This window comes from Fusarium redolens, assembly GCF_020744475.1.
Source record: "Fusarium redolens strain MPI-CAGE-AT-0023 chromosome Unknown BKA55scaffold_7, whole genome shotgun sequence".
Taxonomy (NCBI): domain Eukaryota; kingdom Fungi; phylum Ascomycota; class Sordariomycetes; order Hypocreales; family Nectriaceae; genus Fusarium; species Fusarium redolens.
This window is the reverse complement of record NW_025763670.1, coordinates 1,908,029-1,933,626: the sequence shown is the minus strand read 5'-3', so window position 1 is coordinate 1,933,626 and position 25,598 is coordinate 1,908,029. Positions and strand designations below refer to the sequence as shown.

Below are 25,598 nucleotides of genomic sequence, written 5' to 3'. Positions count from 1 at the left end.
CTCTGGGGCCTTTTGTTTTGCAAAACTTTCTATGTCTCATTTTCTCACTCCGGCTTTTCCTTATTTTATAGACTAATTTAAAAATATGAAGACCCTGGACAATATTCTTTACTTTATTGCTTTTGTTCAGGATTGATATGTAATATTCGGTCTGAGAACCGAACCTAGAAAGTTGGACACAGTGTTGCAAGATTTGATTTTTGCCAAAATCCAAGGGAGTTAAGATAAAGAAAAAAGTGCTGTACACATTCGTCAGTGTTGCTGACTTTCCTGAATGAGCGAGATTGGCTGTCTGGGGCATCACATGACCTTGGGACCCAGACAGGTCAGATAAAACAAATAACTCTCAGACTGGTTTCAGGTTCAAACTTAATCCATCAGATCATATCAATACGCCATCTGCATTGTTGTTGCAACTCAAATCTCGCTCCCTTTTCTTTGCTTGATTACAGAGCCAGAGGACCATCACTGCGGGGTTAGCTTACTATGGCCTCACTCAACCTCAAGCTACCGCCATACCCAACCGGTGACACCGAAGATGACATCAGAAAGGACCCAAAACTATGTCGAACATGCTGGAATCTCTACGGAGGCTCAACCGCCACTGCTGTTCCTCTGGCCGGTATAGCTATGCATGAGAATTCCGGTTCCATCAACGCAGCCAGAGCGGCCAAGGCTGGTAACCTGGATGAAGCTCCTGCTTGGGCAGGACGAGGTCGTATTGATTATGCTTCGTGGCAAATCAGTGTCTATCTCCCTGATGTTCCTGGGACAGTAGCTAGTGGTTGTCCTTCTTGTTTCTTTCTCCAAGAGATCTTGATGAAGTTGACAAAAGGATCAGTGGACTTCAGTGATCTTGAGCTATGGTTGGACATTGTATTCTGTAAGGGGAATGTCTTGAGAATGAAGCTTATCCGTGGAAGTCCCCCTGATGACTTTGATATGTTCTCTTCTGGTGGTGGAAGCACAGATGGAGAAGTTCTCGAGAGCTACGAGATATATACCCTCCCAGGTAAGACCAGCAGCCCACCATTCAGAATGATAGCTTATAGATATAGGTTCACCCTGCCCATGGCCTACTGTCGGCTCATCAATGAACCTCGAACGCCCTGACTGGAGTCTTCCCGCTGAGATTGGTGGACATGCGAGCCATATTGAACCAGATCCAACTTCCAAGGCATCTTTCGATAGCGTCAAAAGCTGGATCAAAATCTGCAAAGAAACCCACACAATCTGTACGGAGGGGGAGGCATCGTCAAACCCACAACTACCAAAGCGAGTTATCGATATTGGGCCTAAAACCAATGATGGAATTCATATCTTCGTGCACGATGACGCCACACAACAGATTACAGAACCATATATCGCATTGTCTCATTGTTGGGGAACGACCCAGCACTTAATCTCGACAAAGGCGACTCTCGACCAGTGGAAACAAAATATTCCGTTCAGTCGGTTCGCCAAAACATTCCAAGATGCCGTTATCATCTCGAGAGAACTGGGCATTCGATATGTTTGGATAGACTCCCTTTGTATTGTTCAAGATGATAAGCAGGACTGGGAAATCGAAGCAGCCAAGATGGCATCCATCTATAACGGTGCAGAGCTGGTTTTAGCTGCCACTGGATCCGCCGATGGTTCTGGTGGCTGTCTATTTCAGAGAGAGCCTTTCGTCACAGTTTCTGGGACATTTCCTGACGGAAAGCCATTTGAGATCTATGGCCGAAAGGTGGCTAAGCATGCAGTATTTGGCTGGAATACAGACCCCAATGGGTCCAAGGGATCTTCGAACCCTATTGTTGGAACTACGGTATCCGAAGTCTATGATTATCCATTGATGACACGGGCCTGGTGCTTTCAAGAAAGGCTACTTGCAACTCGGATCCTCCACTATACGAAGAGTGAGATGATCTTCGACTGCCTCTCGTCAATGGAGTGCGAATGCGGTGCTCTGGAGAAACATGAAGATGATCCCTTGGTACCTGCTCGCCGAATCATCAAGACAGGCCACAAGTTCATCACTGGAACGAAGAGCTATCGAGGCTCAGCTACCAATCCCGCTGCCCCTCTTAAGGGAGAAATCAAAGAGTTCATAGAACACCACGAACTCTGGCGAGATTTGATTGTTCAGTATTCCCAGAAGAACATCACCAAACGAACCGACGGTCTCCCAGCTGTTGCAGGATTAGCTACAGAGTGGTTCAATAAACTTACAGGAAGATACCTCGCAGGTCTTTGGGAGAAAGATCTACTCAACGATATGCGCTGGATGCCAGATGAAAAAGACTCTGGTGAGGAACCGCAGTACATTGCACCGAGCTGGAGCTGGCTCAGTGTTCACCGTGGCGTGACATGGGGAGTTGAGAGCTTTGAGTTTGACAAGTTCTTCGTGACAGTTGATCTCGATCGTACAGCATGCCCCCTTAGCGGTCATAATCAATTTGGAGCCGTCGACTCTGGGTATATCTTTCTCACCGGCCGCGTCATGCCCATAACCTTTTCCATCGATGGAAATATGGCTTGGTTAGAAAAGCCAGGGAATGATACTAGGAAGCCATTTGACAGACCGGATAGTCTTTGGAGGTTGCGAAACATGAAGAATAATGAGCTATTCTGCCTCAGGTTCTCAACAAGAATGAGTACGAGGAATGCATGGGATGATGATGCGGCATTGGTGTTGGTCAAGGCAGATGAGAAGATTTTGAAGAAGCAGCCAGAAGAAGTCCAGAAGTTTGAAAATGTTTATCAAAGGATCGGATTTATCACGAATTATATGACGCAGGGCTGGAGCCACGAGAGGGACTCGAAAGAGATAGGGATGTACATCATTTAGCTGCCTAAGAATTCGTGATGATGGACAGAGTCGAATAGACTTAGTTACTCTAACAGTCGGTTGGACAGGAAAGCGAAGGCTAAATGATGCAAATAGTGATAAAATGAAAGAAGTGTTTAACTTTATGATCTAATATATCAAGATAACAACAAAATCAGAGCATCTACCTGTTGCGTAACATCAGTCGTGGCGGTGAAGATGAAGGGTTATCAACCCATCGACCTACTTAGGATATAATGCCGCGAGTAATCCCATCGAGCTCAACGTGACAAATTCAATGGTTAAGGAATAGGTAATTAATATATAGACTAAATTCACCGACACTCTAAGCGACACATCCCACACAGAGCGGAATCTATCCCGCGAGGAGCTTGATGATCTATGCCCTGCTAGCTCAAGTCAATATAATGTTTGCAAGACATCACAAAACTCAGCCGTGGGGCGACGAAGAATTATCCTTACCAACCTGAAGATAACAGGTGTCGAGGAGATCGGAGACATGCGCCAATTGGATGTTTTCATCTGGTGATAGCAGAGTAACACGATGAAAATCTTTTAGTCTATAGAAACACGAGATATCACTTCTAGACATGACCTGATGTTATTGATTAGTGGCGGAGCCTTACCGCCGCTCTGGGTCCGGATCTGATATGATCGGCCAAGTTCGGAATTACAGAACTTCTTTTGGAATTCAATCGCCCGGTGTAACAGGAAATCTCATGTTGCATATGGTGTGACCGAATATGATATGGAGATAACGATTACGTATAAAAGGAAGACCTCTGGCTCCACGACCGAGAGCCCCATGTTCTGTACTACATTTAGTTACAATTCATTCAAATTTATCACAATGCCAAAGTACGTTCTCACAGGCGCAGACGGCAATCTTGGCCGCATCGCAGCAAGCTTCGCCACAGAAATCGCCAAACCCGGCGATGAGCTCGTCTTCACCACATACAAAGACGAAGCTATCCCCTCTGATCTCCGCAAATCATGGACTGACAAAGGCGCAAAAGTCGTAACTGCCACTTACGACGACATCGAAAGTCTCAAAGCATCTTTTCAAGGCGCTGAAGCTGTGTCTCTCATCTCAACTTGGCTCTTCGGCGAAGGTCGACGTCGTCAGGCTCAAACTGTCGTTGACGCTGCTAAAGCATGTGGTGTCAAGCGAGTCTGCTATACTTCGTTTTGCGGTGCTGGTATTGAGGCTGAGAATGAGGAGGATATTCCTTTCCTCCCGCGAGATCACCACTTTATTGAAAAGATTATCTACGCTTCTGGTTTAGAGTACAATATCCAGCGTAATTACCTGTACGCTGATAATATTCCAACTCTCTTTGCACCATCGTGGAAGTTCTGTGGTGATCGCTGGCTTGTCAACACGCACGGAAAAGCAGGCGCATACGTTGCCCGCGAAGACTGCGGAAACGTCCTCGCCGCTCTTCTACTAGGCCGTGGCGAACCTAACAAAGTCTACGAGATCACCGGCCCCAAAGCCGTCACCAACGAGGAGGTTTTCAAATGGATGTGCGAGCAAACAGGTTACAAGGGAGAAATTGTCGATCTTCCCGATGAGGAGTTGAAGAGCTGGTGGTTGGACCATGGACTGCCGACGGATTTCTTTGGGGACTTTTCCAAGTTACCGATGAAGTTGTGTATCGGTGATCTTTTGTGCTGTGGAGAGATGGTTGCGAGGGGGTTCATGGCTGAGACGAATGATAATGTTGAGAAGTTGACGGGAAGGAAGCCAATTCCGTATCAGGAGGCTTTGTTGCAGTATAAGGAGTTCTTTCCCAAGCGATAGATAGTGTTTAATTGCGTTTTATTAGCTAGAGTAATGTAATTTGCCGGTTCATTTATACTGCTGCTAAGAGTAAAACGGTACCAAACGCTGCATTTCTATCTAGATCTACCTAAAGATGTGACATCTTGAACTATCCCGCTGCGACATTGGATAAAGTTGATATAAACTTAAACCTAGCCTTGAATTGAATTTGGTCTCCCTGTCACTGGAGGGAAAACGGCCCTTGATATATGTAGTTGAAAGCTGGCTGTCATTGCATGTCGTGATTTCGACAGCCCATAGCTCAGAGCCAAACTCATTGTACCACGCTAAAGCGAGCTGTGCTTAGCAATCATGGGCAGCAATACGAAAGCTCACTTCAACAATCACACCATCCGGTATGGTGTAGTGGCTAACATTTCGCGCTCTCATAACCTGAGGGATTAGTACCGCGGAGCCCAGGGTTCGATTCCCTGTACCGGAGTTTATGTTTTCTTTTTGCGTTTTTGCTGAATATCTAGACATTCAGCTGAACTTTTTAGTTCTTGGCATGGCTGAACAGCCCTGTGAACGCAAAAGCAAATTCGTACTGCGCCCAATGCCAAGTCAATAGCATATCACTAGTTACATGCAACGTTTTAATTAGATAGCCAACAGGCAGTCAGGGGAAAGAAGTCAACAGATCGGTGGGTAAATAACCCGACTTTCCCGCCATGTTTCTGACTCAAGTCTTCCTTATTCCCGCTCACTCTTTTTCGTCGTCTTGACTGTCATTCATTCTTACTAGCCTCTATGCTGTCTCCCAACGTTTTACGTACCCTGGCACTTCTTGTTACTGCTGTAAATGGAGGCCCCTGCCGCCCAACAACAACTTCAGCTGGAACCACCGTCGAGGTCACCTCGACTGCAACTGTCATGGGTAGCACCACCGATCTGACATCCACTATTATCGAGAGTGCCATGGAGACTGAGACAACCGGTATTCCCACCCTTGCCACGCCTATCATTGGAGAGTCTACTACTACCGACGCGACGAGCACCACGACCAGCGCCGCAATTGGGGACACGCCATGCTCTGATGATGACGGCTGTCTTGTCAACCCTCAATTGTGTGTGGTTAACAGACTGAATGTCTGCTCTTGCGTGGACGCCATTTGCCAAAAGCAAATCTTCATATCTGCGGTCTGAGCCCGACTTCTGAGCCCTTTGCGATTGTTACCAAGCCGATTGTATCTGCCCACCATAGATTCCAGACACATCCAACCTCACGTTGACTGGGAAAACAATATACGAGTATTGAACTTGGTTTGGGTCAGGCACTGCAACGGGTATCACATCACGAAGGAGAAGACTTGGCATACTCTTTGTTTAGTTCCATTTGAACGAAGTTGGATCATATATTTCTATAATTCTTTTAATCCATAGTGCATCAGAGGTAGCTCTGATTTTAGTTTCAAGAGAGTATTAAATAAAAAGAATGATGGGTTAGTTCACGTTGTTGTGTTCTGTGGTGGTGAACAAACAGCTGGTACAAGCGAACACTTCAGCATGGGCGCTAGAGAGAACTATTGAATTTTGAGCCAACCATCACCCCGTTCCCCTGATGACAGACGTCAAGAACGCCACTGACGAATCCCTCGTGAAGTGGGCGAGAAGGACACTAGCAACGAATTAGTATTGTCCGAACGGCGAACCAAGTTCCATCAGTCCTTGATGCTTTCTCCGAAGCCCTTATGCTATATTCAAAATTTTGAGTGATAGAATAATTCTTGAAACGTATAAAGTCTAAATTGGCAGCGAAGCTTAGTCACATTTCGGCCGCTATGAAACTTGGAACGGCCAGCCTATTAAGATCATTCAAGCATTATATTAAAAGATTATGTGCCAAGCTGCTTATAGAAGTGACATCCTGCTCAGCGGCTTCCTCCTTAAAAATGATTCATACTCCGAGATATTTCTATTCCATATCGGCGCTCCCACCACTCGCAAGATATCAGCAGCTCTACGTTTCTCTTTATCTTCCAAGTCTTGGTCAATGCCAGCTGTGATAAGAAGATTCGCAATCTTATAGAGTTGGTACTCTTCTGCATCACCTGAAACTTCATAGCTCTTCTTCGCTCTACCCAGGGCAATCTGGTTGGCCACGTGATGCAATGCACTCCAACCTTTCAGATCTGTTTGGCTGACAGATGATCCAGAGTCCAATAGGAACTGAACAGCCTCGACTGGGTCTGACTCTGATCTGCTAATACCTTTTGAAGAGATGAAGAACATCAGAGGGGTTTCTCTATTGGGATATGGTCCCAAGTTCTGCAAGGTAATGCCATGTCTGTGTAAATATTCCATGACAGCTCGTTTCCAATATCGTAAGCCATGGCGTTCGATATTGAAGTTAAAGCCATTTGGAGATGCGCCTCCGCAGAGCAGAACACTTGCATACTGGATGAAGCTCGTATCATCGAACAGAGTTGCTTCTGTTTCATTGGCAAGACACAGTAAAGCTTGCGTTACTTCGTTCACCTTAGACTTTGGTCTCACCCAGATACTAGCTTCAGAGCAACAGAGAAACTTGACCACATCAAGCCTTCGGTTGACCACAGCAGTGCAAATAGGTCCTTCTAGCTGTCGAGAGGCTCTGAGCTTTGGTACACCAGCCTCTACCAGTAATTTGACCATGTCCTCATCACAGCGACTAATAGCAGTCGCCAAAGCAAAGGTCGAGTCTGGCCATAAGCTCGATCGAGGATAGTTATCGAACAAAAGCGAAGCGACTTTGTGATGACCGCCGAGGACCACAAGTTCAAGAGGAGTCATTGCCACGATCTCCGCTGTGCTTAGTTGTAGCATTCCACCTCTTTGGATTTTTATCAACCGGCCCTCACTCCTTGGTTTTGTTCGAGAACAACTGTAAAGCGAGGAGCGAAGACTGGCTTGCCTGATGTGGGTTGCAAAGTTTGTCTCATCCAAAATCTTTCTAATTATGGTAGTAATTCCAAACAGAGATGCCAACTGGAGGGTTTGAAGCTGAGTTGCGGAAGTGGTATCCTTCAGATGTTCAAAGAATACAATATCACTGTTACTGATCTCTTGAAGTCCCCCAATCGTGTCGTGATGCTCGGATCCTGTTGAGTGAGGGATCGACATTTCCCCTCGCTCATATCTCAAGTTTGAGAGGTAGGAAAACCAAAGCCTTCGATTTTCATGGTTCCGTGTCAAGAAACTCAACGCTCTTTCTGCCAAGGCTTCGTCGGAAAGCCGTTGAGGACATTCTCGGAGATGTTGAAACCAATACCTTGAAACATAAGGTAAAATATGAGCATACTCAACGGCAGGCTCCACTTTAGCCTCTGTTGCAAACCCTTTATCCATGATTTCCAAACAACGAGAAGCAAGAATCTCATGGTTGTTATCTGGGGTGACTCGAAAGAAGTTGAGGTCGACTTGGGTGTCTGTTCCCGTTCGAAGAAGGTAAGGTTGAAGCAAACAATCTTTGGCTGATCGGTGCGAGAATTGAATGGTCTCTATGGTCTCATATCCGGGTCCGGATTTTCTCATCTCGGTCTTGGTTACAAGAAGAGTGCTGCAGTAGCCCATACAAGTTTTCATATTATCTAAAGCAGCCTCTGACGTTGAGGATTTGTCGTTGGTAAGAGTGCTTAATTCTTCCAGGCTTAGTGGATAATATGCCAGAGCTACCCAACTCAAGAGTAACCGGACTTTTCGGCGACACTCTGGTGGAATTGCCAGGAGAGCTCTTGCGTAAATGGCGTTGTTGTCTCCAGGAAGATCGTTAAGATACTTTGCTGCAGAGCCTTGGGCTTTTCCTGCAAGTTCAGACATAAATAAGCTCGCCCACAGAAACGAGCCACCAGCACTTTTTGTGACGCTCTTCTCCGTGTGTTCCTGAAACTCTTGAGACCAGCCATTCTCTTGTGAGACATTTGTAACATGAAAATTGATAAAGCGCTGTACATCTCGAACATTATCTTTGTGTGCATCTGAGTCCAGGCATATTGTTGGAAGCTCAGGAGGGAAATTGTCGTGCTGGCGTAGGGGACGGCTAGTCAGAAGAATCCGAAAGTTTCGACGACCTTGATTCGTTGAAGGTAGCAGTTCCGTGAACCTCTCTGTCAGTGTTTTGATTGAAAGCTTATCACATTCGTCAAGCCCATTAATAACACATGTGACGGTGCTCGTGGTAGGATCCCGAATCATCGCGGTGAATATTTGCCAAAGAGTTTCAACCGAGTTGGTTGCCAACGCGATTCGCCCTTCGTCTACCGATACAGCCCTATTGAGCCCGTGATGCAAAAGCTCTGGGCGTAATCTGCAAAACTGCCAAATTAGGCCACGAAGAATAGCGGTGGCAGAGTTGGCGTTGATGTTTCCGTGGTTGCAGAAGAAGTATAAAACTGTGTCGGTTGACATACACGCAGCGAGCTGCTCCAGTTGCTCGGTTATGTATATCGCCAACATAGTCTTGCCCTTGCCTTCGCCTCCCTGGATAAGAAGACCCCTAGAATCGCCAGATCCTGAGAGCCATGATCGGTATGTGGATGTTTCAGTAATCCACGTACAGGTTCCTTTGGCAATGGGTCCTTTGCTTGACTCGAGAGATGCGCGATCTTCTCTAGGATCTGTGACAAACAACAAGTTCAAGAAATCTAACTCGCGATCTTTGAAAGTGTGAGAATATTCTAAAGGACGACTATCAGACTCTGATGTCCAAGAGAGTGGCTTGAATCTTTCAAAAGATTAGATCATGCTGTATTTGGGCATTTCGAAAGAACGCCTACCTTGACTTTCGAGAACCTACGAGACATAGCTGCTCTCTATGCAGCTCTTCAAAAAGATCCTTGACTTCCCGATTGTTGAGTTCAGCATAGACCCCTAGTAGTCCTTGCTGAGTAGAAGTGTGTCTGCCGCCATTATCAACCCATTCAAGCTGAGAGAGAATTCTGCTGATGAGTTTGTAACAATGAATCAAGATCTGTTTGGTCAGAACGAGTTGTTCTTGGTCATCGCCATCATCAACTGAAGGTTTCAGCTCGATCTCCCTGGCTAATCTTGAAAAGCTCTCTAGCTGCTGCACTCGTTTTGTGACAGAGTTTGTATTGATATCAAGTTGGTGAAAGAATCGTATTGCTTCGTCCGCTATTCCAACAAGTCGGGCAGCGGCAGTGGTGATGCCATTTGTGTCGTTCATGATCATTAGAATAAACCATGAGAAATAGTGATTCAATATGAAATATTCTCAAGCAGGTATAATTATACTACAACTTCAACAATGACGCATGCTTAGACCACTGCCCATGATGCATCTATATGGGGGCCTGTGTATTTCAGTAAGACGGCTATTTTTAATGTTTGATTAAGCCAACCACAGCACTCAATTGGCGGGCAGGGATATTGAGCACTACGCACTGGTCAGATCACGGGAGTCTTCGTATTCGCTGCGCCACGCTTACTCAAACATGGACTTGGCCTTATTCCGGAGCAATGACATAGCGTTAGCAGGGGGCCATTGTCTGCCTAGTATCATATCTCCATAGATAGTCTAGTAGAATAGTGAGCTTATGCATATGTATCGTCAATGGCGTCGAAAGAAGCCACTAACAATGCAGGACCTTAGTGTAGGGCTGCCTATTTCAAGATGCTGAAACATCATCTAAACCGACACGCATGCATAGAGCTCGTATTGCTCTTGATGTTCTATTGTTAGGAGTTGCCCGGTCTTGTTTTCTTTCTTACCGTGGCTTCTTTTGTAAGGCTTTTGTTAGTGACGAATGATCTGTAGTTTGTTCTTGAAGAATTGTGCCAAGAAATTCGAGAAACATGCCATGGAATATCACGGTTCCCCTCAGGTTCTATGAAGATATCTCATGTATAAAAATGCATAGAATAGCACCTGCTACAAGGAGATAGAACTTCTTAGGTCTCTTGGTCCCAACCAGAATGATATCGCTGACCCATCAAAGGCTCCCCAAAATACGTCATTGTCGTGGCGTGAACAGTCTCGTCAGGTCAAACGTAGTAGGTGATCTTATTTTCCGACGGAGAATTTAGATTGGCGAGTCAAGATGATCTTGGCAGAAACGAGAATGGCTTCTGAAGCTCACAGCTTCACAAACTCAATTGAGTTTCTCCCCCTCAGTAACCACAAAGCATTGTCCCTCCACATTCTCAGAGCTCATGAGTAATCTATTTCCGAACCTCGGAGACTTGATCGAAAAAAACGTCGATTCAGTCACAGCCTCGCGTGACGTAGAAGCTCAAATCTCCTGATGTTGGTGGGGTTCTAGAATTCGGAGTCATAATTCCAGTACTTTAGTACCATACAAATTGCGGATTGCGAATGCGGATTTCGTAGCCCAGGCACGGGACACGTGGGAATGGCTCCGCAGTGGATCAAAGGAACTCAATTTCCAGGTCATGATCCATCATTTATTTCGCTTCACGTTCTGCTCCAACGCTGCAACTGTCACTGTTGGGATATATTGCTTTTTGAATCCTTCAATTGTTACCCCTCGACATGCAGAAATCACCAGCTTTGTATCTCTAACATTGGTGCGCGTAGAATTGGAAATGCCTCTCGCTGTTTACAGAGCAAACGCGGATAATTCGGAAGATTTCTGGCCCTGTAATTGAGGATAAACAGGAGATACAACACATTCTTTGGGGTCTTTGGGGGTTGTGTCACCTTCTCCATTAGGCCCCCGGAGGTCAGATATGCTTACTCCCCTCAGACCCATTGGAGGATATCGGCGTCTGTTGGCGGCTCAGCAATGGAACTGGAACCCATCACTACAACGTCAAAAGAATCGGCTCACTCTTTTGCGGAATGGGTAGACGTTCCCACTGCGGGGATTAAGTAAAAAACGTCTGAGGCCTATGGCACAGTGAAAGAGAGACACGAGACTGGCTTGAACGGCTTGAAGACCCCACGGGGTCACCTGGCTCTGCCGCATCTCCGCGGATAAAGGTATATCGTAGCGCGGCTCACAGTAACTTACAGGCCCATGACTTACACCATCTCCGGTAGTTTGGGTCCATTTTAGAGTTTGACTGAATATGATCTGATCAAAAGCAATATCCAGAACCGGTTGATACTCCGTGGCACCACAGAACTATCATTATGGGCTGACAGACGCTTCTTTTATAAGTTGAAGTATGTCGCTGCTATATAGCCAAGCTTTGACTCACCCAATTGCAATACACCATATTATACCCAATTGCAGTACACACAATTACTCTACAGCAAAACTATAATGCTCTCAACAAGCAACGTGATGCGAACTGGCATCCTCCGAACAGGAAGATTGGCCACGCGAAACACAGCGCTTCTCGCACGCTCAGCGACAGCTCAAATCCAAACAACCCGTCGAAACTTTTCTTCCAGTCAACGAACACTCTGCGCAAGCTGTGCAACTTCTGGAGGACAATCATGCGCTCGGCATAACCCTAACAGTCGCGCTAGCGCCGGAAACATCACCACAGGCTTCAGTGCTAACAGTAGCCTCGGCAAGACTGCCGCTTACGCCACAGCTGCTAGCCCCATCATTCCTAATGAACAGTGGGCACAGGTCTTGGAAGAGCGAGGTGGATGTAAGCTGCGATCCCCTTTAAGACAGAAAAGACGTTCTGACGAGAATAGCTGTCCAATATAAAAAGATCCCTGTTCCAACACCAGGCTCAGATGAGGTCCTGATCAACGTCAAGTACAGTGGAGTCTGCCACACAGATCTTCACGCCGTCAATGGCGACTGGCCACTTGAATCCAAGATGCCCCTTGTTGGCGGTCACGAAGGTGCCGGTATCGTAGTAGCACGAGGAGAGCTCGTCAAGGACGTTGAAATCGGTGACCATGTTGGCCTCAAGTGGCTTCACGGTTCCTGTATGAGTTGCGAACAATGTCGACAGTCCAACGAATCCCTTTGCTCAGAAGCCTCTCTGTCAGGATATACAGTTGATGGATCATTCCAGCAATACGCTCTAGGGAAAGCTGCTCACGTCGCGCGCATTCCCAAGGACTGCGACCTTGCTGGTGTAGCACCTATTCTCTGTGCTGGGCTTACAGTCTACAAAGCTCTCAAGTCTTCCGGCGTTCGACCAGGACAGAGTGTTGTTATTGCTGGCGCTGGAGGCGGTCTTGGTACTTTCGCTATTCAATATGCCAAGGCTATGGGCCTTCGAGTAACAGCTCTTGACGGCGGAGAGGAGAAGCGCAAGGTCTGCACTGAGCTTGGTGCTGATGCTTTTGTTGATTTCAAGACGTCGACCGACATTGTTGGTGAGATCAAGAACGCTACGGGTGGCCTTGGCCCTGATGCTGTCTTGCTTCTTGCTGCTAGTGAGAAGCCGTTCCAACAGGCTAGTCAGTATGTCAAGAGCAAGGGCACGATTGTCTGTGTTGGTTTACCAGCCAATGCTTTCGTGAAGGCTCCTGTCTTTGACACTGTCGTTCGGTAAATTCAGCAGTCCTCTCCTACGAAAAGCTCACTGACAGGATGTAATAGTGAAATCAATATCAAGGGCAGCTACGTCGGCAACCGACAGGATACAGCTGAAGCTATTGAATTCTACAGACAAGGCCTCATCAAGGCACCATACAAGTGAGTGCATCCATTATGTGCGATCATGAATAAGACTAACCTGAGAACCTAGGATTGTCGGATTATCAGAACTCCAGAAGGTCTACGATATGATGATTGCAGGCAACGTTGCTGGCCGTTACGTAGTGGACACCAGCAGATAACGACACTGAACGGTCTTAATATTATGGGAGGTTTACTGAAAGCGTTCTTGATGTTGCTTGCGGAATAGGCACTATACCACAGAGGAGTTGTGTATAACATGAGAGGAATAAGACTTCCTAGTTGCTGATGTCTTGGTTATTTATGTTTGGCTTTGTTAAATATAGGCAGGACTTTAACTTTATTATAATTTTCAAGCTTCTGTTTACTATGTATATATATATGCATGATTTTTTAAAGGGCAAGCAAGCCATTCATTGCTTGCTAAAGTCTCACTCAATATACTCAACAGGAAGCTATGGCTTGAGCATTAACTACTTGATATATATATATATATACACATATATATACAAAAAAAATATATAATATGCAAAAAGATCAAAAGGAAACTCCGGTACAGGGAATCGAACCCTGGGCTCCGCGGAACTGATCCCTCAGCTTGAAGTTGAGAGCGCGAAATGTTAGCCACTACACCATACCGGATGGTATTGCTTGTTATGCCTGAGATCTCTCAACATTGTCCCAACATCCTCAGGGGTAGCATCAACACGGAGAGCGAGTATAGGAGCAAAACTCCAATTTGAACTCAGGCTATTGGAGCGCATGGATAAAGTGAACAACGTGTCGATCCCATCTTCAAGCATGACGATCAAGCTCCAATCGTACAGTCTGCCCCTCATGTACCCCGCGGTTCATTCTCAGCAACGTAACGTCATGGTAACCGAGCAAATAGAAGACAGTATATGCAAGGTATTATAGGAAAACCTGCATGGACATCAGATCATATGCTGCACGATATACGGGAGCCCCATAATGTAGTTGATTTATCCTAAGAATGGGATCCTTTTTAGGAAAGGATTGGTGATGTAACGAAGTATAAGAGAAATGAACAATCAAGGGCAGAATAAAGTTTCTCTCTTATCTGGAACTCTGTGAGAAAAGTTTATATCCACGATGACTTTCTTGTCTGTAATCACCTCGATTCTTGGCTTATGCTCAAGCTTCGTTCTTGGGTTCACCAATCCCATAAGAACAGGAAGTGACCCTCAAATCGTCTATCAAGATGGAATGTGAGACTCCTCATCCATTAGTACCTCACTTCTCAACTAAGCACTGCCTCAGGTATTATCTAACCTCAACAACATGGACCAACGTCAGAATCACCAAAGCCCCAACCATCGAAGGTCTCAAGACTGCTGAGTCCCAACTCATCTGGTCCGACAGATCTAATGCAACTAGAGCTTGCAACTTTTGGGCTCCTGAGATGCATAGAGTTGGTGATAGTTGGTATGTGTACTTCTCGGCAAGTATATGTGACGAGGACAACTGGGATGTTATGCTGCCAACTTTGAGAGTATACGTTCTCAAAGGTGGTAAGGAGAATCCACTGTCTGCGGGCTACGAACTTTTGGATGCAATCATTCCTCCTAATTTCAATGCTGGAATGCTTGATGCAGTATGTTAGATCATGGTCTCTGAAAAGCATGTTGCTAATGGCGGATATAGACGATCTTTGAAATAGAAGGCACCGAGTACTTCCTTGTGAGTTTCTCTCGAGCCTTTTCTGAAGCCCCATATCTAATAGTCGTTTAGTTCTCTTCTGTCGAAGGTCCCAAGAGCCCTGATGGTGCCTCCCTCTGGATCGCCAAGCTTCTATCACCAACAACATGCGGCAACGCCACAATGATCGCACACCCAGAATTCGAGTGGGAAAAGTCCGATTCGCCCGTTCTCGAAGGACCTTATGGAATTATTTCACCAGCTGGAACAACCTACGTAGTCTACGCTGCTGACTCCTGCAACACACCCGCCTACAAACTCGGCGCCATGAAATTCACAAAAGGTTCTGATCCGCTTAGCCCAGACTCTTGGACCAAGCTACCTGATCCCATTTTCGAGACGAACAATGGCCTTTATGGCCCTGCTCATAACGCATTTTTCAAGAGTCCTGATGGTACAGAGGATTGGAATGTGTTTCATGCTAATCTCAATGCGGGTGATCGTTGTGGTCCCTCGAGGAAGACGTTTATTCAGCCGCTGAGTTGGAAGGATGATATGCTTGATTTGGGTGAGCCTCTTCCTGTTGGGACAGAAATTGAACCTCCTTCTGGGGAGTAAAAATAGGATTAAGCTTGGCAAAAAGTTCACATGGTTCTCACCAGGGTAGTAATGAAGTTACAAGAGGGCTTGCATAGGAATATTCACTTAAACTTAGTCACAACTTAGTATTCGGTTACCACGGTTTTAAGTACAACGAATGCAAGCATGTGAATTGAGCCACGTATTTTAAGAGTTCTATTGTTTCTCATACTCCTTTCGTCAACCCAGCACGTCAAGGCCTTGTGAACTCAAAGAGTCGCAGCTCTCCAACTGATCGCTGCACAATTCGTTCCGCTGTGGGCTGTGCTCATTGAACCCCCTCAAACCTCCTCAACGATGAGTATTGGGCGTGTCTTCTCATAATCCGGCCGGTCCTCCTTTGCCTTTCCTTCAATGCTACGGTCAACCCGCTTGTCATCGGCCAAAATCTTTGCGATTGCGTCATTACCAGAGAGAACAGCATAGTAGAAAGGACTTTTTCCCTCGAGGTCATTCGAGTCAGGGTCCACGGTGTCGAGGTTAAGAAGGGCCTGAACGATACCCTTCTTTCATTTCTCCTCGGCATAGGCGAGAGGAGTCCGACCTTTCTCGTCCCTCTCATCAGGCTTGACACCTCGGCTCACAAGAAATTCAACGATCTCCATAGAGCCTACGTCGCATGCGTGATGCAGTGTAGTCTTTCCATAGGGGTCTCGTCCGCCAATGTCAACACTTTCAATGTCGACCATGATCTTGAAGGCCTCGAAGCGGCCGAGTGTAGCAGCAGTGTGCAGGTGGCTAATGGCCTTGAGGGATACCATAGGATGATCTAGACGTGGTCAGAATTTCAAGCAGATAAAATACAGCGGGAGAACAACTTACGGATCCAGTCAAATTCAAAAAGAGGAAGTTCAACAAGAGCTTTGACAATCTCCTTGTTATCCTGGATAATGGCACAGTTCAGACAGTCATGTCCGATGTCAGTGTCCTTGAATTTAGCGCGCTGTTCGGACTTTTCTAGCAGTCGTTTGAATAGCGCGTTATTTCCATAGCTGACTGCGAGGAACAGAGGGGTTTCCCCCTGGAGCTCTTTCTGAGCGACTCGATAGATGGCCTCAAAAGGGTCCATGATTGCGAGCAGGTAAAGTGTTGTTGTTAGTGAAGCTGTGAGGATTGAGTTCCTTTGAGGAAGATGAGGAAGAGATAACCTTGATCTTCACCTGGATACTAGAGAGTATTTATACGTTGAATGAATCAGTGTTTGTTATGGATGCTTGCTTTACAGAGCAGCGCAATGCACTCTAGTTTGTATAATGCAACAAACCGCAAGACACCACCACTTGCTTGTTTGTCTAACGCAAAATCTACGTTTGGATCAGCCAGTTCAGATGCGTTTGAAAGTTGTCAAGTGGGCAACTGAAAGTTGGTACATTTGTAACCACCTCCTTGATACAGACGCAGCCTTTTGGAAGCAACTCAGCAAAGCAAAGCCACCCAGCAAACCTATCTGCTCTTACTCAACTAAATTCAAACCGTAAACATATAAATATAAGCTCGCGAAAGGCCATACATGGTTTATAACGAATGCTGTTGGTTGAGAGTCCAAGGTGTGAGGCTTTACTGTAGGTTGTCAAACTGTTACACCACTGTTTGTACATGCCTGGTGTTTCCTACCTGAGACACTTGCTATGCTTTTTCCTACCATCCCCTGGTGAGTGAAGATGGAGGCTTGAAAATGAATCAGCCATTGCTAGCTTGGGAACCAGACGAGAACTGAGAAAGTCAGACAAATGCCACTCTAGCCTCACATTATTTTATCTATGCCTTAAAGTCTGTCATATATCTTATTCACCTAATTCTCCAACAGAAACCTTCTTCAAGAATAGGTCACTGTCATTGTACGTGTCTGCAGAATTGCTTTCTCAGAATCCGAATCTCCGTTACTATCCCCTGACATTGGCCGTGTTACCGACCGTGATCCCCCATTGTTCTCGTGACTTTTTGATGCCTCTGCCTTGGTAACAGTTTGCAACGGATACATCGGACCGTCGTCAAATCGTTCATAGTGATCATGTCTGGGGATACCGCCAGTGGAGATTGCTCCGATGGTTGGTGGTGCGCTTGGGTTTGACATGCCAGCCTTTGATGCTCCGTATGATGAACCAAGGATTCTCGGGGAGATGTGCTTTATGAAAGGCTTGACTGTTGTGAGGGTTGCGCAAATGATGGAGAGGTTGGCTTCGGCGAAACTGTACTGGTTAGGGCTGATTCAAAATAGGGGGGATATGACTTACATCCAAAGAAGGACAGGGCCGCCACCCCAAGATTGGTCGACGTTACCCATGGACCGAATCAACGCGATTAGTCTCATGATTGATGTGAAGACAGTACTGTATTGTTATTAGCTTGCCCTTGTTGCCAATATAAGCTTCGCTTACACTCCACCAACACCAAAGAAGCAAATCAACCCAATCTTTTGTCTTCTCGAAATTTGCAGTGGTATGACAACAGGTATAGGCACCGCAAGCACCATGGCATCTGTAATAGCACCCATTATAGCCGTAGCCTGATAAACAGCTGGTCGATCGATGCACTTCTTGTCGGTGATTGTGATGTCCCAACCCGCTCTTACGGGTTTGCACGGGAAGATTGTCGTAAACGTAATCGCAATGGAGGAACCAATCACCACAAACGATGTGGCCCAAATCGTGAAATGAAACCACTTTTGTGGTGCAAGCCGACGGTAGACGAGAAGAAGAGCCATCTTTGCGCCGCATTGGACGGGGTTGTAGAGGATTGGTAGGAGGTAGAGGGCTCGTGCGAAGAGGGCGAACTTGGTTATTGGCATCTCCCAGGCGTGGGTGCCCATTATGCCGCGGATAAAGTCCCCTAAACGCTCGAGCACGTTAGTTGAGTAAATGTGAGGTTGTCTTGGGTACTGACTTAGGATCAGGGTTTGAAGTACTACAGAAAACACCTGTATCGGTCAGTTTGGACGATACAAGACATGATATCTCGGATGATGTTTCTCACATATGCTACCCCTAAGCATGCTTCGAGAACATTAGCCACGGCGTAGGAAGTAAGGGGGTCAATGGAACTTACCATCTTCTATACGTATTGTCTTATGTATAAAACATCTTACATATATTCTCTGTGCAATGAACAAAACAGTCAAGAAGTTCCCAACACCATAAAGCCAGTATGCTTCAGTGACACTGTTCCGTTGCGGATTATCAAAATCGACCTTATAACCCTCAGGTGGTGGTATAGCGACAGGAACGCCATTAATAACAGCAGCCATCGTAAGATAACCAACCCAAGAAAGAAGTAGAATTAAGGTATCAAAAGGCGAAATCACATGCAGGAACGAAGAACGAAAAATATTGGATTCGCAGAAATACACAGCCTCAGCTTTCGTTCAATTAACTACGGATTACCTGCACGCATATTACGGAGTACTACATTCTATATCGGATATATGGCCCACTCCTGAGGAGAGAGAAAAGAAACCATTGTAAGGACTAAAAACCTTGGACGTCGGTTAGAAGGGATCAGCGTCTTTCATACATAGTCCAAACTCAATTTCTGTGGATGTTACTCTGAGTCAGAAGACGTTGACATATATACCCCTGTTCGATAGCTTCGCTTCCGTAATGAGGACGGCTGTTAAAACGGCATTCCGAGCTCTCGGTGCCCACGGGTGCGCTAGGGATAGCCCGTTGACAGATAATATGATCTGATAGCTAAAGTTTGATTGTATAATTATATGATGATAGTATACGAGATTGATGAGAGACTTTGAGGAAGCCAGAAGGAGCGTCTGTATATTAGCACGTTTTCTTCAATGCTACACGGACAGCTCTCTTGCAAGCCTGCAGAAACCTCTTGGCAGGTCCCGGGGAGCAGGGTTATCGAAGCCGAGTTCAACGCAGGATTTGTAGTGCGGAACCGAGACCTTAGCTTCGGAGTGTGACAAGAATCCGACCAGAATATTCAGGCAGTATTTGCCCAACTGTAATAGCTTCATAATTTCAGGTGTTCGTGATTGGGCTTCAAGATGACTATTTCGTAAGATGAAACGGATATTTCTAGTTCCGGACGCTAGAAAATACTCAAGGTTCACCTTCCAATAGTATGGTGACGAGATGCCATATTTTCGCACAGGAGGAGACCGTTGCAGGACCCTTGCTTTTGGCTCTTCAGCCCCATTAAATAGTCCTGACAAGCATAATGCAAGTGCCAGGGGAATGTAACTTCAAAAGGATTCTCACACCAAAGAAGTAAATGCTTGACGAAACATGACCCGATACCAGGACCCTGGATATCTCTCTATTCCCCATGGAGAACAATAGGACTCCGACATTCTATCAGCTTCAGTCACATACATAGACAGCCCTGATTATGTGCCCCTCGGAAGCGTCAGAAACTCGATTCCCTCTCTTTTCTTCTTTATCCACAAGCATCCAATCATGACTACCCTTACTCCTCAACCGTCGATCCCCCAGGCCGAAAGCCTTATTGCAGCTGGTCTCGAAGCTCGTATCCTCACACCTACGGATGCCGAGTTCTCAGCTCGCCAAGAATCATACTGGTCCAACAGCGCCAAGATCAAACCCGCTTGTATCGTCCAGCCTCGTACCCCTGAAGAAGTCGCTTCTGTTGTGAAGGCTCTTGTTTCTGCTGGTCAGAAGTTTGCTGTTCGCAGTGGTGGACATACAAACTGGGCTGGATCGAACAATATTGAGGGTGGCGTTACTATTGATCTTGTTCATTTGAACCATGTTTCTTTTGATGCTGCTACTGAGACAGCTGATATTGGACCTGGTTGCAGATGGCGGGAGGTTTATGCTGAGTTGAGCAAGCATGGACGTGCTGTTGCTGGTGGCCGTGAGGGTAATGTTGGTGTTGCTGGTCTTCTTCTTGGAGGCGGTAATGCTTTCTTCACCGCTAGACAGGGCTTTGGGTGTGACAATGTTGTTTCATACCAAGTTGCCCTTGCTAACGGCGATATAATCACTGCCGATGAGAAGAACAACACCGATTTGTACCGCGTACTCAAAGGTGGTTCTAACAACTTTGGCATCGTCACGAACTTCACTATGAAGGCTATCAAGTCTAATAAGGTCTGGGGTGGAATGACTTTCTTCCCTAAGCAGGTTATCCCTGGTGCCATTGAGGCTCTCTCAGCCTTCACGAATAATATTCCCAATGATATTCATAGCAACCTTGTTACTATCTTTACACATATGCCTGATTTCAAGGATATCGTTGTCGCTACTCTGTATGCCAACATGGAGGGTATCGAGAAGCCTCCAGCGTATGAGAAGTGGCTAGCCCTTCCTGAGATTCTGAACACTGTCAAGAACACTACTCTTACTGAAATGGCTTTCGAGTACAACATTCCCGCCAATTTCTAGTAAGTTGACTCATTTTTATCTCGTCACTTTTCAAGCTAACTATCTAGTGACACCTGGTTCACATGTTGCTTCAAGAATGATACCCGAATCATCACCAAAGCTTCAGAACTCCACGACAAACTCGTCGAAGAACTCAAAGCATTCATCCCCGACGGTAACTTCATTACTCAATGCCTGTTCCAGCCCCTCCCCACACTCTTCGGCCAACGCGGCGTCGAAGCCGGTGGCAACATCATGGGCATGGACCGTCATAAGACCAACGGTATTCTATTCCTTGCTGTCGTCATGGCACAGACTCCTGAACAGGAGGCTTTTTCGCGACCAAAGGTTCAGGCTTGGATCAAGGAGGTGAAAGAGTTTGCTGCTACTATCGAGGGAGGAAACCTTGAGTGGACTTATTTGAATTATGCCGATAAGAGTCAAGATCCTCTTGGTAGTTATGGTGCTGAGAATATTAAGAAGATGAAGGATACGGCGGCCAAGTATGATCCCGAGCAGGTTTTCCAGAAGTTGGTGCCTGGAGGGTTTAAGATTTCGGATGTCAAGGATGAATAAATATAGCATAGCAGATGATCGACAAATGAGCATACGGTATCTCCACGACACATATGAAGCCAATAGGTTAGAATAGGATCAGAATGTCTAAATCAAAACCGGATGTATGTGATAATAAAGAGTAACTCGGAATGCAACTACTCTCACTACTAGGTCGACCAAGATCGATACTCTCACCGGAAAGTGTTTCGATGAGGCTGGCAGCGTGTATTAAAGATACTACAGGTACAGGGTATCTTCTACCAGAACTTGTAGACTTGTGTTTGAGAGGCACCAAACCAATGTGTGCCATAGCCGTGTCCTAAAGGAAATTTCATTCACAATTTCAGTCTCGATATAAGTGATGGTGTTTATTCAAGGAAGGGTTTTGGGCCATCGACCTGAGAATATCGTGTGACAGGACCTCGTTAATGATATCCTGTTTCGATTACTTGTAGCGCTTCGATAATTTGCAAGAGCTACTACTTTCCTATAAAACTGCTGTTATATGAATGCATTGGTGAAATTGGTTGATAGAGTCTTGCGAAAGATATGGTCCAATCGATTGTCGTGCAATAGGAGGTGCTAATAATACACTGTTCCTAAAGCATTGGGCGTCGGCGGCGCCGGGTTTTGCACACTATTCCCGTTGATTGACCAGTTAGAAGCTGGGTGCTGGAAAACAAGCTTATAGGCAGTAAGCTTAAAACCCAAATTCACTAGGCTGCACACACCAGTACGGTCTGAGCAATAAGGGTGGCAGGAACTTTTAATCATGACGACTGGTGCATTGCGTGATTACAGGATTTGTTACGATCTGCGGTGTTTTTTTTTCTCTCCGATGCTACCTACCGCCACTTCGTCATGTTGGAAGATGACCTGCCTGTTGAAGGATGGTTTGTTTCGAGAGCTGAAGCAGCGACAGATAGCAACAGCAAGGCATCTGTTGTCTGAGAGAAGATGGAGTTGATGTATCAATTGCTATGCCACACCCGTTGAGCACATTGTCGTCGAGCATGGCTGGGAACGCCGTGTCCGAGGTGAGGGCATCTCCGCAGCCCAAGACCAATCAGCACAAATGCCGTTTGAAAGGTGGCATCGTTGATCGCCAAGGGCATTCCCTGTTGCGATGTACCCGACGCCTCATCATGCACCGTCGGGGAGTTCGCTCACTGCAGATCGGCCTTACTTGTGTTAGTCCAAGGTCAGGTACTACCGTTGCTGCCTCTTTACTATGGGCGGGTACTTTACTCCAGCCGTTTCTTTCCTTGAGTGTTATTCTCATCACTGTCTCCAGTATCTTCTCCATCCTCTTCCATATTCACCGTATCATTCTCCAATTCCCGTTTGTATTGAGTATCACGACCAGCGATAGCGCGCATCACCATGGACAAGACATCCACGCTAGAAGACTCAGAACTTCAGACCTCCCGCACGCCAAGCAGACGGCCTTGGCTCGCATCAGCCTTTGGAGGCCCCAACGTCACAATTGGCCCGCGAATCGAACCGCTCGCCGAGCACTTGGCACACATATCCGAAAGCGACAGCACCGCAGCTGAAGATCTCGTCGACAAGCAAGTCGCTTCCGAAGCGGGAAATGCTATTCAATACAGGACATGTTCTTGGCAAAAGACTGCAGGGTTGCTCTTTAGCGAGTACATCGTACTCTCTATCATGAGCTTCCCTTGGTCGTATAGTCTTCTTGGGCTTGTGCCGGGATTGATCTTGACGGCTGTCATTGCTGGGCTTGTTCTCTACACGAGTCTTGTCCTGTGGGAGTTCTGTCTGCGACATCCTGAGGTTAGAGATGTGTGCGACATTGGGCAGATGATTTGGTGGAACAAAAGATGGGCGTGGTGGTGGACAGCAGTTATGTTTGTCCTGAACAACACCTTCATCCAAGCCCTGCATGTCTTGGTCGGCGCAATCTACCTCAACACAATGACCGAGGCCGATTCCATCGCGGGGTGCAGAACCGTTGCATTCGCTGCAGTAGTCACGGTGATCAGCTGGATCGGGTCGCTTCCTCGCACCTTTAGCATGCTGTCAAAGCTTGGCTTTGCCTCGACGTTTTTTACATTCATCTCGGTCATCTTGGCAACGGCATTTGCAGGCGCTCAGGGTAAGCCCGCTGGTTATCCTGAGCTGGGGGAACCCATTATCTCAATCTGGACACCAAAGACCACGACACTTGTGACTGGCATGTCGGCTTTCATGAACATGAGTTATACATTCATCGGTCAGACTACGATTCCCAGCTTCATCGCTGAGATGCGTGATCCAAGGTATGTTGCTGTGTCATTTGATGCAATCGTGATCATTCTGACAAAAGAACAGAGACTTCCCCAAAGCATTGTGGGCTTGCACCATGGCGGAGATCGTCACATTCAGCGTCGTCGGTTCTGTCATTTACGTTTACACGGGCAACCAGTACATGGTCACACCAGCATTTGGCGTCCTCACTGATACCTACAAAAAGGTCTCTTATTCTTTTATGGTTCCGACCATTATCTTCGTCGGATGTCTTTATGCCAGTGTTACAGGCAGATTTGTCTTCTTCAGAATGTTTAAGGATTCCGAGCATCTTACATCGCATACATTCAAGGGCTGGTTCTGGTGGGGATTGGTGTTGCTGATCAGCTGGGCCGCATCATTCTTTATCGCTGAGATCATTCCATTTTTCTCTTCTTGTAAGTGATCACCCTCAGATTATCAACCAGTGCTAACAGATTCTCAGTGCTATCGGTTATGTCGTCGCTGTTCAACTGCTGGTTCGGCTTCATCTTTTGGGCTCTGGCCTACTTCCGCATGCGCAACGCAGATCGTAAGGTCGGAAGACAGCGGAATCGCATTCTTGACATTCTTTCAGTGGCCCTGAACGTTGTCATTATGTTGACTGGTGTTTTGTACCTCACCTTGGGTACATACGTCAGTGTGCAGGGCATTATAGATCAATTCCGTGCGGGACAAGTGAGCAGTGTCTTCTCATGCAAGAGTAACGGGCTTTAAGAACAATCGGAGTATCAGTCTGGCGCATGGATTCAGTTTAGCAGCTATAGATAATAGATGAGCATACAGTGTTGACGTTCAGGTGATTGTTGACTGTAGAGGGCTATTTCCATGATGTTGCTGGTTCATTTCTTACCAGCCCTCCGGCAACCAATTCTCTTAACAATGAACTGGAAATTGAATGTGGCCCGAATGGCCGATACGGGCTCATCCAGTGCACGTATTCGGCCCCGATCTACTGGTGGCAGAATGTTGTCTTGATCTGTTCTTCCCTCACTCTTATGCCTCATGCAGACATTTCCTTCTCGACATCTATCATCGGCAAAGCTATCCAACACTGGTATCAAGTACTTGATAAGGCCATGGTAGGAGTTCACAGCACACTGTTACTGTCAGTTTACCAGAATCCTTCACCAACTTCGAGGAACCCTGTTCAGTGTTTGAAGTCCTCAGTATCATCAGAAGGCCATCATACCATCATGTCTCCGTTTGTTAAAGTGATAAACTCTTACATAAGATAGATTTATTGTCTTAAAGCTGTCATTCACACGCTCCTTCATCTAGGTTGCTTCACTGTCTTCGGAATACAGCTTAAGAATGCATGATCACTTAGTTATCAAGAGTGCTGACAACATATATAAAACAGAGGAGATAAACATAATGACACAGAGTACCAGTATGGCAATAAAACCTTTGTGAGTATTCCACCATTCAGCCCAATTCCTCCTTGAGTAGAGTGTAGTATACTCGGAACAAGATGCCGGACCTAGGGATGCCAGTGGCATATGCCCATACTGACATCACTGCACAAAGAATGGGCCCCCCAAACTAGGCGAATCTGAATCTCGCAGGCTTCATCACTGGTATTAGAGCAAGAATAGCAGTGCGAGAAAATAAGCTTAAGTGAAATCCCCAGTGTAAAAGAATGCGGACCGGCTCTAGATCCGATGTGGATAACTGCCGATAGACGAGACCGAGTCCCGCCGAGGGCGATGTAATCCACTAGAGATTCTCAATTGATCACTGGGAACAGAATCCATCTTTCAGGGCCCAATTAAATAGAACATTGGAATAGGTAGAGTGAATCACTTGTCCGTCATAGAACACTACACTGGCAGTCTGCCAAGACCTGCACACCCGCGCCCTTCAACCGAACACTAACATGACATTTGTTAATAGCGCCCAAC

The 25,598-nt window shown here is 46.3% G+C and overlaps 11 protein-coding genes and 2 non-coding genes across 13 annotated transcripts; 8 read left to right on the top strand and 5 right to left on the bottom strand.

The window, feature by feature from the left end:
* Nucleotides 1–272: 272 nt before the first annotated feature.
* On the top strand, nucleotides 273–2,958 carry BKA55DRAFT_567053 (heterokaryon incompatibility protein-domain-containing protein). The gene is made up of 2 exons (XM_046192691.1): nucleotides 273–1,012; nucleotides 1,059–2,958. Exons 1-2 carry the CDS (start codon nucleotides 487–489, stop codon nucleotides 2,831–2,833), a joined length of 2,301 nt encoding a protein of 766 aa, XP_046050373.1. The 5' UTR covers nucleotides 273–486; the 3' UTR covers nucleotides 2,834–2,958.
* Nucleotides 2,959–3,683: 725 nt separating this feature from the next.
* Nucleotides 3,684–4,637, top strand: BKA55DRAFT_509410 (uncharacterized protein; the record flags this gene model as incomplete). The annotated part of the gene is made up of 1 exon (XM_046187523.1): nucleotides 3,684–4,637. One exon carries the CDS (start codon nucleotides 3,684–3,686, stop codon nucleotides 4,635–4,637), a length of 954 nt encoding a protein of 317 aa, XP_046050372.1.
* A 373-nt stretch (nucleotides 4,638–5,010) lies between these two features.
* BKA55DRAFT_t162 lies at nucleotides 5,011–5,100 on the top strand. The gene has a single exon. It is a non-coding gene; the product is annotated as a tRNA-Glu (tRNA).
* A 68-nt stretch (nucleotides 5,101–5,168) lies between these two features.
* On the top strand, nucleotides 5,169–6,198 carry BKA55DRAFT_567051 (uncharacterized protein). Its single transcript, XM_046192690.1, has one exon. The coding sequence runs from the start codon at nucleotides 5,409–5,411 to the stop codon at nucleotides 5,802–5,804; it is 396 nt and encodes a 131-aa protein (XP_046050371.1). The 5' UTR covers nucleotides 5,169–5,408; the 3' UTR covers nucleotides 5,805–6,198.
* Nucleotides 6,199–6,477: 279 nt separating this feature from the next.
* BKA55DRAFT_643065 (uncharacterized protein) lies at nucleotides 6,478–9,962 on the bottom strand. Its single transcript, XM_046197170.1, has 2 exons — nucleotides 9,413–9,962; nucleotides 6,478–9,360 (listed from the first exon to the last, which is right to left on the bottom strand). Exons 1-2 carry the CDS (start codon nucleotides 9,826–9,828, stop codon nucleotides 6,510–6,512), a joined length of 3,267 nt encoding a protein of 1,088 aa, XP_046050370.1. The 5' UTR covers nucleotides 9,829–9,962; the 3' UTR covers nucleotides 6,478–6,509.
* A 1,772-nt stretch (nucleotides 9,963–11,734) lies between these two features.
* BKA55DRAFT_353978 (chaperonin 10-like protein) lies at nucleotides 11,735–13,740 on the top strand. The gene is made up of 4 exons (XM_046185811.1): nucleotides 11,735–12,221; nucleotides 12,271–13,081; nucleotides 13,133–13,228; nucleotides 13,281–13,740. Exons 1-4 carry the CDS (start codon nucleotides 11,885–11,887, stop codon nucleotides 13,369–13,371), a joined length of 1,335 nt encoding a protein of 444 aa, XP_046050369.1. The 5' UTR covers nucleotides 11,735–11,884; the 3' UTR covers nucleotides 13,372–13,740.
* An 18-nt stretch (nucleotides 13,741–13,758) lies between these two features.
* BKA55DRAFT_t159 lies at nucleotides 13,759–13,852 on the bottom strand. The gene has a single exon. It is a non-coding gene; the product is annotated as a tRNA-Glu (tRNA).
* Nucleotides 13,853–14,323: 471 nt separating this feature from the next.
* Nucleotides 14,324–15,595, top strand: BKA55DRAFT_643061 (glycosyl hydrolase; the record flags this gene model as incomplete). Its single annotated transcript, XM_046197169.1, has 4 exons — nucleotides 14,324–14,439; nucleotides 14,492–14,825; nucleotides 14,876–14,911; nucleotides 14,963–15,595. 4 exons carry the CDS (start codon nucleotides 14,324–14,326, stop codon nucleotides 15,485–15,487), a joined length of 1,011 nt encoding a protein of 336 aa, XP_046050368.1. The 3' UTR covers nucleotides 15,488–15,595.
* A 194-nt stretch (nucleotides 15,596–15,789) lies between these two features.
* On the bottom strand, nucleotides 15,790–16,577 carry BKA55DRAFT_593731 (ankyrin repeat-containing domain protein; the record flags this gene model as incomplete). Its single annotated transcript, XM_046195591.1, has 3 exons — nucleotides 15,790–16,011; nucleotides 16,093–16,277; nucleotides 16,331–16,577. The coding sequence occupies 3 exons, from the start codon at nucleotides 16,575–16,577 to the stop codon at nucleotides 15,790–15,792; spliced, it is 654 nt and encodes a 217-aa protein (XP_046050367.1).
* A 747-nt stretch (nucleotides 16,578–17,324) lies between these two features.
* BKA55DRAFT_727308 (uncharacterized protein) lies at nucleotides 17,325–18,918 on the bottom strand (the record flags this gene model as incomplete). Its single annotated transcript, XM_046201153.1, has 5 exons — nucleotides 18,594–18,918; nucleotides 18,512–18,559; nucleotides 17,887–18,344; nucleotides 17,743–17,838; nucleotides 17,325–17,697 (listed from the first exon to the last, which is right to left on the bottom strand). Exons 1-5 carry the CDS (start codon nucleotides 18,750–18,752, stop codon nucleotides 17,325–17,327), a joined length of 1,134 nt encoding a protein of 377 aa, XP_046050366.1. The 5' UTR covers nucleotides 18,753–18,918.
* A 1,002-nt stretch (nucleotides 18,919–19,920) lies between these two features.
* On the top strand, nucleotides 19,921–21,423 carry BKA55DRAFT_509576 (uncharacterized protein; the record flags this gene model as incomplete). Its single annotated transcript, XM_046187532.1, has 2 exons — nucleotides 19,921–20,867; nucleotides 20,916–21,423. 2 exons carry the CDS (start codon nucleotides 19,921–19,923, stop codon nucleotides 21,421–21,423), a joined length of 1,455 nt encoding a protein of 484 aa, XP_046050365.1.
* A 1,365-nt stretch (nucleotides 21,424–22,788) lies between these two features.
* BKA55DRAFT_593728 (transmembrane amino acid transporter protein-domain-containing protein) lies at nucleotides 22,789–24,411 on the top strand (the record flags this gene model as incomplete). Its single annotated transcript, XM_046195590.1, has 3 exons — nucleotides 22,789–23,687; nucleotides 23,740–24,092; nucleotides 24,140–24,411. 3 exons carry the CDS (start codon nucleotides 22,789–22,791, stop codon nucleotides 24,409–24,411), a joined length of 1,524 nt encoding a protein of 507 aa, XP_046050364.1.
* Nucleotides 24,412–24,948: 537 nt separating this feature from the next.
* Nucleotides 24,949–25,456, bottom strand: BKA55DRAFT_567040 (uncharacterized protein). Its single transcript, XM_046192689.1, has one exon. It carries the CDS (start codon nucleotides 25,194–25,196, stop codon nucleotides 25,017–25,019), a length of 180 nt encoding a protein of 59 aa, XP_046050363.1. The 5' UTR covers nucleotides 25,197–25,456; the 3' UTR covers nucleotides 24,949–25,016.
* Nucleotides 25,457–25,598: the final 142 nt, after the last annotated feature.

Bases quoted from the DNA above. Each gene is read 5' to 3' on its own strand.
- BKA55DRAFT_567051 (XM_046192690.1), top strand. From the start codon at position 5,409: ATGCTGTCTCCCAACGTTTTACGTACCCTGGCACTTCTTGTTACTGCT.
- BKA55DRAFT_643065 (XM_046197170.1), bottom strand. From the start codon at position 9,828: ATGATCATGAACGACACAAATGGCATCACCACTGCCGCTGCCCGACTT. The intron at 9,361-9,412 runs GTAGGCGTTCTT...ATCTTTTGAAAG, and splicing joins GTAGGTTCTCGAAAGTCAAG to ATTCAAGCCACTCTCTTGGA.
- BKA55DRAFT_353978 (XM_046185811.1), top strand. From the start codon at position 11,885: ATGCTCTCAACAAGCAACGTGATGCGAACTGGCATCCTCCGAACAGGA. The intron at 13,082-13,132 runs GTAAATTCAGCA...AGGATGTAATAG, and splicing joins GTCTTTGACACTGTCGTTCG to TGAAATCAATATCAAGGGCA. The intron at 13,229-13,280 runs GTGAGTGCATCC...CTGAGAACCTAG, and splicing joins CTCATCAAGGCACCATACAA to GATTGTCGGATTATCAGAAC.
- BKA55DRAFT_567040 (XM_046192689.1), bottom strand. From the start codon at position 25,196: ATGCCACTGGCATCCCTAGGTCCGGCATCTTGTTCCGAGTATACTACA.
- BKA55DRAFT_567053 (XM_046192691.1), top strand. From the start codon at position 487: ATGGCCTCACTCAACCTCAAGCTACCGCCATACCCAACCGGTGACACC. The intron at 1,013-1,058 runs GTAAGACCAGCA...TTATAGATATAG, and splicing joins CGAGATATATACCCTCCCAG to GTTCACCCTGCCCATGGCCT.